Below are 9,438 nucleotides of genomic sequence, written 5' to 3'. Positions count from 1 at the left end.
AAAATATATTATATTTTTATGTCATTATCCCTTTAATAGAATGAGATTGAATGTCTAGTTGGTTGACAATTAACTGAATACACTCAAACACAAAAAAGGGACACAAGATCATCTAAGTGGCATAGTAAACTCCCTCCAAGATCTATGTAAGAGGTCAATAATGGAACGCTGATAAAATTTCGGACATGCTAGGATTTGAACCCTGGACCTCCTATATAGAAATTTGCACCTCAACCACTAAATTCTTATGCATAATGGAATGACACTTTGATGTTCAATAGATACAAAGTTTCATTTCGATTGAACTATTTAATTGAAAAAAGGAAATTACCTTTTTTTATACATAATCAAAAGAATAGACATAGGTATCCAACTACTGAATTCTACTAACCAGTTTTACACTTGCAAACATAAAAAAGTGGAATGCATCTTAAAACCCATACCAAATCTACTTTTTAATTATAAAGCTGAAGAGTGTCACCGGGAATTAATACTTCCCATCAACCCTCCACCTCCTGCCGCCATCACCGACCACCAGATGCCGCCATAGACTTCTTCGACTTCCTACTCATGTAAATCCTCGAATACAAACCTTTAGTTCTAATCGCCAACCACACATCCAAAGTGAACCCAACCACACACGCGAAAGCCATCACTATAAACACAAGACGGTAGCAATGTGCACCGATGCAGGTGTTGCCGCCACCGGTGGTGGCGGTAGCCTCCGCGTCATACAAGAATCCGGCGAGCAGACCGGAGAACAGGAACGAACCGAGTGGGAGGTTGAGAATGAGGAGGTTGTAAATGAGACCGTAACATTTGAGACCGAAGAGTTCAGATGCGGTTGGGACCGTGACGGCTAACCGCACCCCGTAGCAGATTCCAACCACGATCGAACCGATGTAGAGTGAACCGGGCATGGCTATGGCCATAAGAACATAACCCACCGCCATTAGAATTTGAGATGCTGCATTCCATAAAGGTCTTGGTGTTCCGGCTTTTCTATAATTAGTAAAAAAAATATGTAAACATTTTTATCGAAAAAAATAGATTTGATTATCTGAATGCAAGAAATATCAATATACTTTCATTTATATTTTTCTTATAACATCATCTCTCGTTTTTTTAATATTTTTTTATTAAGACATTGTAATGTCAACTTTTTATTTGTACACAGATAGTTTTTTGTGGCCCCAATAATATCCACAACCATACAAGTGCCACATTAGACAAGACGTAGGATAAGTAGAAACAATATATATGGTTCCTAAAAGATGAAATGACATATTTAACGTTATAAGGAAAGTAATACATATAATCATATATAGCTTTTCATAATATGAAAGAAAGGGACAAAGAGTTAAAAGAGTTGGCCAACATCATGACTAATAAAAGCCTTGCAAGCAAACCAAAAAAGTTTCTAAGTAAAGACATAACACCAAAAAAGCATCCCAACAAGATTGACTTTCAAACGACCTCTCTTACGCGTTCTTTATTATTTAATTAATGTACTTACTTAATACAGAAAGGGAAGAAGGTTTTTTTTGCATTAAATCCTAAGTTTTGCAAATTTTACGTGATTTAATTTTCCATGCACTCAACGAGAATTAAAACGGATACGTGACGTTTGGGACTAACTAAGGGCTAACAAAACCATTGGGTCAAGTAATCTTTATGTCACTATACAAAATAATGTCATGATCAAACATTTGTGACATCCATTTTAAATAGGTGACATTTTTATGGTTATAAAGATGGAATAGACCCAACGCCCATAAAGTGATAGTGGTCCATACAAAGAAAAAACCACATGCATATGAAAATATCTAGTGAACACCAATATTTTTAACATATAATCACACTAAAGACTTTAAGTTATAGAAATTTCTTGGAAATTGCAAAGAAAGAGACTAATTATAAATTAAAAAAGAATAAGTTAAACTAAATGTTGTGAGGTCATCATGATTAAAGAATTATGGATTTTAGAGGTGAATCTTAAAAGAATATACCCTACTTAATAGTTAATACCATTTAAATCTTTAACAAGATGCTAAAAAGCGAGTTATAATTTGCTAATTTGACTATGACATCATATAAAGATGGCTATTTATTTTGATTATCATATCATATTATTTCGTTAAACAATACAAAAAGCGCGCACATCATATTCCACCTACGATGGCTAATTCGATTTTAATCCTTTTAATAAAAAATAAGCATAGTTACTAGTTTACTCGCATGCTTCTTGTAGAATTTATTAAATGTAGAATATAATCTTTATGAAAAAAAGATATTTCTCGCATTAAAGTCGTCATTTTCATAAAAAGTGACCAAGAGTTCGACTTTAATGCTTTAGATGACCCCATGATTTTGATGAATAGTTTTCAACTTCAAAATATCAAACTTTCATAATGTTTATGTTTACTATGTGATTTAAAAATATCAAAAATTCAAAATATCATTAATGTTTATGTTTAGCCTAAGTATTATTAAAAAGAAAACGTATTTATACAATGTTTAGTTAAACTTTTTTTATTATAATGTTTAGTTAAACTTTTTTTATTATATAAATACGTTTTTTCCTTGTATGAATACGTATAATATATAAAAAAAATATAAAGGGTAATCTAGAAAACCACTATTACAAGTAATAATGACAAAAATGAAAAAAAAAACTTTGACAAATTTTGGTGCTAACAAACAAAAAATAATATAGACAAAACCAATAAAAGTTGTCAAACTTAAGAAGTTTAATGTCAAAAACCCTTGATTTGACAATTACAAAATTACAATTTATATTATTTTGATTTTTTTTTCGCATTATCAGTTTCAGTATATTTATGTGAGAACTAATCAATTCAACTCTTAAGTTATTTTTATAAGTTAATATTTTTAATAATAGAATTATAATTAGATTTAATAATAAGTAATTTGTATGATTTGAAAAATGGAAGTGAGAGAAGGGTGGTGGATCAAGAAACTTACTTGATGAAATACTCCGAAATCGACCCGGATCCGATCCGACCGAAAAAGCCCCAAATACTTGTCAACGAAACGAATATTGACACGTCAGCGTACCCAAGAGCCAGGCCCATTTGACCCATATTGTTCTGAACTGCGAGACCTGTTCCTACCCCACACAGAAACGAGACAAACAAAATCCAAAAATCGACGGTTTGCAACGCCTCAAACACCGTGTGTTCTTCTCCGATCACAGGCGGCATCTTTTCCACCACCGCTAACGATGCCTTTGAGTCATCTGCCACTGCCGCCACCGTCTCGGTGGCTTGTTCTTCTTGTTGTATAAGCAAAGGTTCGGTTGTTGTGTTTGCAGTTGCTTCTACGTCTAGGGTTTTGTGGTCTGAACGGATAAGGTTTTGAATCGCGAGGTACACCGGAACTGATAAAGGAGAAGCTAAAAGGATGAGTAAAACGATGCAAAATACTCGTGAGAGTGAAAGGCCATGGTCTCCGGTGATGTCGAAGATTAGCAAGTAAACAGCGATAAAGACGGCGAGGACGTTGAATATAGCGAAGTAACGAGTTTCGGATTTTTCTTCCGCGGCGGTGGAAGACGGTGGAATTTCACGGAGGAAGACGATGGCGAAGAGACAAACGACGAAGGGAACGACGGTTAGCATGAGGAGAAAACGTGCTGGATCGTTATTGAAGAGAGCTGTACAGATATCGGTGAAGATGGCAGTGCTTAATCCGACGTAGCCTTTAAGGATTCCGGAAACTGGACCTCTGTTCTTCCGGAAATTACGAATGCAAGTCACTAGAATCGCAGTGTTCATCCATGTCGTACTGTTTCCTCCCATACACAGAAATATGCACATCTGTTTGCAAACACAAATTTAATCAAACACAAATCAACAGTTCGACAAAATGCATGACTTGAACACTGTTATATCTTTACCGTTCAGCGATATGTACGTAAGGTTTTGGAAAGAATACAAATTAAATCAATCGCACACCAACTGTTCGACGGAATGCTAGACCTGAAAAGGTACTATTTATAATTACCTGCCAGTAAGGAAGAGGTTGGATTCTCTGGCTAACGACGAGCCATTGGACGCCATAACCAATAAAACCTTCAATTGAACCAATGAGAAGGAGGGCGGAAGGTGATATACGGTCGGAGGCGAGACCAGCGAGGATCCCAAACGCTTTTCCGACGTCTTTAGCGACAGAGAGATTATTGAGTTGGAGCTGAGTGAGTGCCATTAGAGACTTAAGGGCGTCGGAATAGTTTGAGAAGGTGTAATTATTACCGGATATGGCTTGAACCCACACGGCGGTGACAAAGCCCATCCATTTTCCGGCGGGTGATGTAGGAGATAACAGGTAACCCATTTGGGGGTTTTTGGAGGATTTACAAGTGGAATAATACGTGGGAAGAGAAAACCGATATTGGGGATCTCTGATTGTACGGAGGAATTCGTTGAAATCATATGGGAATTTATACAAAAAGTGGATCTAAAAAAACGAATAAAATATTAAAATATTCGCGTTTTTTTTAATCGGTGCAGCCGACAATAGAAAATGAGATAATGAGTCGTCGGACATTTTTAAGTTGTTGCAAATTGTGGTCTAAAACACGCTGTATACCAAAACTGCATGCGGAATGTACAACAATCGATGCATGCGATACAACTTCTCTTCCTTTATAGAATCACAAAAACCGTATAAAATTACACAGGGACATATTTTTAATGCATATCTAATGTCGTAAAAATAAATATATTTTATATTTTTATGCATATCTGCGTCCAAACAAATATAGATAAATACAGATGACAGAAATAGCAAATGGTATAGCTTTGCTAAAATTAACCGTGATTTATATTTTATTCGTTAACGGATATATGTCTTTTAGATATATTATATAATACTTATGAAAAATCAATACATTTTTTTTTTCTATTTATCCTTTTATTCATTAGACCAACAAGTATCAAAATCAAAAAGAAGATTAAGAGAACATAATCTTAAATGAATAAGATAACTACAAAGAAAAAATAGATAACATATAATTTTTCATAACATAAATAAATAGATATGTATTAATTAGTTAAGTTATTATGGTTTCCTTCATAAGGAAAGTTCACGTTCAACGATTTATATTAAAAATAATATTTTAAATTATAGACGGATCATGTATCTAAAAAGACAAAAATAGAATCATTGAGTAATTGTTTGCCCGCCTTTTTACAGCTTCTAAGATGTTATGGGCTCCAAAACCTCAATATATTGTTAACAATTGGTTTTGACAATGACATGATATGTTGTTTGCTAAGATTTATTTCTATAATTTAATTGAGATTCGAAGTTTTGTTTGATAATATAATCAAATTAATGTTTAAAAATATTTGGGATGAAAAATATAAATTAAAAGTAAGATACTACTGAAATTATGAAAACTAGTAAAAATCGAGGAAAAAACCAAAATCAATTACAAAGTAATAGCCAATAAGGGGTTTTGTAAACCACCAAACCCAAATTCATTTGAGCTTGTGATTTCTGTATACAAACCAATTATAAGAATGCAATTCTACACGATAAAAAATGTGATCTTAGTGAAAGTTTATCGTTCCAAACACCAAAGCATTAAGAAGTTCCAAATCATCACGAAGTCGCCATTAAGATAATCTAAAGGTGTCTGTTTGGCATTAGAGATAGAAAGGGGATCAACCCACGTACATAAATCTTTGTCCGAGTTTGAAGTTGGCATCACAAGACCCAACCAATGAATGGTGCGTGCAGACCAACTAAGAACCGCGACCTCACACATAAGGAATAAGTGGTCCACATCTTCATTATGGTTCGAACAACAATGACATAAAACCGAGTCTAAGTCAACACCTCAATTATCAACATTAGATATGTTAGGCACCATGTTTAAAAGAATTCTTCAAACTAATATGTTAATCATTTAGGAACACATGAATTCCATCTAGCAGAATCAATTCTAGCTTCCAAAGTGACCTTGTAAGTGTATTGTCTAGTAGAGTAACAATGAAATCCTTTGAGAAATCAAGATCCTAAACCTATTTATTTGTATTCGAAGGAACAAATGAACCACCGAGTTGAGATGAAACCGAAATTTGATCTTCTTTAGCTCCCCCTCAATTCCCTTCATCAATTCTAATTCCAACCTTGGTTAAAACCACCGATCTCTAAGCAAAAAAAAAAAAAATCCTCCAACTCTAGCAAAAAAATCTCTAGAATTGATCATTCAAATGAATGTCTCCAATCCAAATATCCTTCCAAAACAAAAGTATTTGACCCATCACTTACAGACTTCTTTAGAAAAGAGTGCAAAATAATGCATTTTTCATGTAATTGAGTAATAGAATCGACACTTTTAGACCAAACACCAATCGATTTTGCCTTAATTTTGGCGGTCAAAATCTGTCATGGGTTCCATGAATAGCCTTAATGATTTTAACCCACAATGAATTAGAGTCATCAACGAACCTACACTGTCACTTGTGTAATAAATCATAGTTGAATCCGTTCAAACTCTCAATACTAATTCCCAATTTTTCTTTATAAGCTAAATTAGTTTGCCATTTAACCCAATGTATCTTTCTCTCTTGAACTTCACCCTTGAGAAAAAGCAAGATCCAAGACATTCCTAGAAACGAATCACTTTATTAGGAACTTCAAAGACCAACATAAGATAAATACTGATGATACGTAAAACTGACTACAACAAAGTAGACCAACCTTCAATAACAAGCATTTTGTTGGAACCCATTAACTCGCTAAAGTGTGGAATAATAAAAATCATGAAGTTTGGATGATATTAAAATAAAGAACAAAGAGACGAGTAATCTGATAATAATAGATAGAAATAGTAAAATATTACAATAAAGAACTCTTAGCATGGGAGATATACATTTATACTTATACATGTATATTTATACTTTTACTTTACCAGTTAACACATGAGCACATATAGATTATTCTATTAGTTCTACTCTATTAGTTCTTTGTCCTAACATACATGGACATGTATTGTAATACATATTATAGTGAGATAATTTATCTGGACAATTACACCGACCATTGACATCTATCTGGGCGATTCTACTGGCGATCCAACTGGTGGGTAATGCGTCAAACAAGTATTAACCTGTAATATTTTAACCTATTAATCTCTATGACGATCTGGTAATGAAAGCTAGATCTTTCACTCATCCCGAAGAATACCGAGAGTTCTATCAAATAAGGATCAATCAGGCCGGACAGTTAGGAGGCAAAATCATTTCGGCGTATAGTCTTTCTGAAATCGAACAACCAAGCCAACGGTGACCGTTCCAGACACCTCTCCTATAAGTAAATCAATCAGCATTATAACTGGAATTTCTGATAAATCTTATTTATATATGCATAACAACGACTATGAATATAAATATAAGTTACACTAAAAGCGTAGTAAGTGTAGCCTAGCTTACAAAAAGTTTTTAGTGAAACCAGGAGATTGCACTAGCATAACTCTGACCGGAGAGCTTCTATTTCTCCGGCCCTCTAATGCTGCAGGGCCTCGCTAAAGTAGTGGGAAAGTAGAAAGTAAAGGGACTAAGGGATCGGGGGAGTTCCATAGAGGTTCTGGAGAAAAAGGGATGAGAGAAATGAATGAAAATCGTTGTTTATTTATATCATGAAAAAGGGTGGGTGCCGCGCGCTTGGTCGGTGCGCGTCACACGTTTGGTCGGTACGCGCCGCGTACTTGGCCGGGTAGGTGACACGTGGCAGCTTCTGGGTGGAATTTCAGTGCGTGCCACACACCTTGTCTACGCGTGTGGATTTTCAGATTCTTCGAAAAATCATGTATTCTCCATAGGAGCTCTGTTTTCGACATTTTTTATATCGAAACTTAGCTATCGACAAGATCTACAACTTTTATTTAGAGTCAGTCATCTAATTCTAATTTTATTTTTAAAATTGTATTTTTAACAGGCTTGGACTGTTATAGCCCATATAAAACATTATAACTCTCTCATATGAATTCCGTTCTCAACTATCTTTATATTGACAAAATAATATGGACAAGATCTTCTACTCATGTTTAGATTGTTTTTCCTAACAATCAACCGATCTCTATTTTGGTTTATGTGTCGTACACTGCTGTGCTGAAACTTCTAAAATCATAACTTCCTCTTATGAAGTCAAATTTGGAGTTCTTTATATGCACGCTCTCGGTTTTACGATTAGTACAAATTTCGTCAAGACTATTTATCATAAATAGTCTCCTATCAAAAAATCTATTTATGTAACTGGTCGTTTATACTATAAGGCGAAAATGGGTTATTAATAATCTTCTCCCCCCCACTTATAGAAATTTCGTCCCCGAAATCCTACTGCTTGCGCACCTTAAGATAATTCCTATACTACGTTATTGGGGTTTCAAAAGATCAACCTAATATCTAGCCAGCGTTTTCCGTAACGGCTTCGTCCATTTGTACTTCGCTAGTCGTAGAACTTCGTTTTCTACTATAGATGTACTCCTAAACTCCTCGTAAAGTTTTCCAATAACCAATAATTCACCGGTTTGGACTTCCAGAAATTACATGCTACGATTGATGATCGTCTGCAAACGTGAAATGTCGACACAGTCGACTTGCTATAAAGTGCTTAACTACAGAAATTAATCTCCGACATCCTAACAAAATCACTTTTCGAAATATGCCTCTAAAAGGATTACGTTATTTTGATAAAACACACACGAATCTGGATTACAAATAGTATTCCAACCTAGTTAAGGTGTTCCATCATCTTGAATTTTAACCAAAACTATTGTCATGGGTTTATTAGCTTGAAAATACTGGAACTAGTATTCTAATATTGGTGACGAAATCATAATAAGGCTTGCTTATGAACACTAGGTCGCCTAATAGTCTTCTCACAAGGATCTAATAAAATTATCTATATACAACTATTGTTCGAGCAATTTGTCCTTATACTTGCTTATGATACGTCGTGACATTATCCAACTACTGGGATTTCGATGCTGGATCGCTTTTTTCATCATCCCCTCTCGGGCCTAAAGACTCACAATCGACCCTTCAATGGTCTTGGATACTCACAACCATTATCCGATTGTCCTTAAAGGAACTAAATCTTCATCCTTCCCCTATATCTACTTATCTCAACAGATCCTTGATTTTTAAACGTTTGAGGCTATAACTAATTAGAGGTCCTTAAGCTGCACTGTACAGGTGCTAAAGTTTAACTATCGCTGTTAACAACACGTCGCAACGCCTAACAAACAAATAATATAAGTAAAAATACTACTCTAATGCACTAGGGGGTAGTACAGGAAAGCATGTTCGAATCCAGAGGGACACGTCCTAAGGTCTATGCCTCTTTGGCGTAAGGCACTCCCTAAATTAATAGTAATTAAAATGGGGGGATATATTGACTGTTAAA

General features: G+C 34.8%; 1 protein-coding gene across 1 annotated transcript; it reads right to left on the bottom strand.

The window, feature by feature from the left end:
- Positions 1 to 278: 278 nt before the first annotated feature.
- LOC145129801 (protein NUCLEAR FUSION DEFECTIVE 4-like) lies at positions 279 to 4,455 on the bottom strand. The gene is made up of 3 exons (XM_079064615.1): positions 4,027 to 4,455; positions 2,986 to 3,839; positions 279 to 1,002 (listed from the first exon to the last, which is right to left on the bottom strand). The coding sequence occupies exons 1-3, from the start codon at positions 4,354 to 4,356 to the stop codon at positions 525 to 527; spliced, it is 1,662 nt and encodes a 553-aa protein (XP_078920741.1). The 5' UTR covers positions 4,357 to 4,455; the 3' UTR covers positions 279 to 524.
- Between the last annotated feature and the right edge of the window lie 4,983 nt (positions 4,456 to 9,438).

This window comes from Lactuca virosa, chromosome 8 (assembly GCF_052849685.1).
Source record: "Lactuca virosa cultivar CGN04683 chromosome 8, Lactuca_virosa_CGN04683_v6, whole genome shotgun sequence".
NCBI lineage: Eukaryota > Viridiplantae > Streptophyta > Magnoliopsida > Asterales > Asteraceae > Lactuca > Lactuca virosa.
This window is presented reverse-complemented; position numbering and strand designations above follow the sequence as displayed.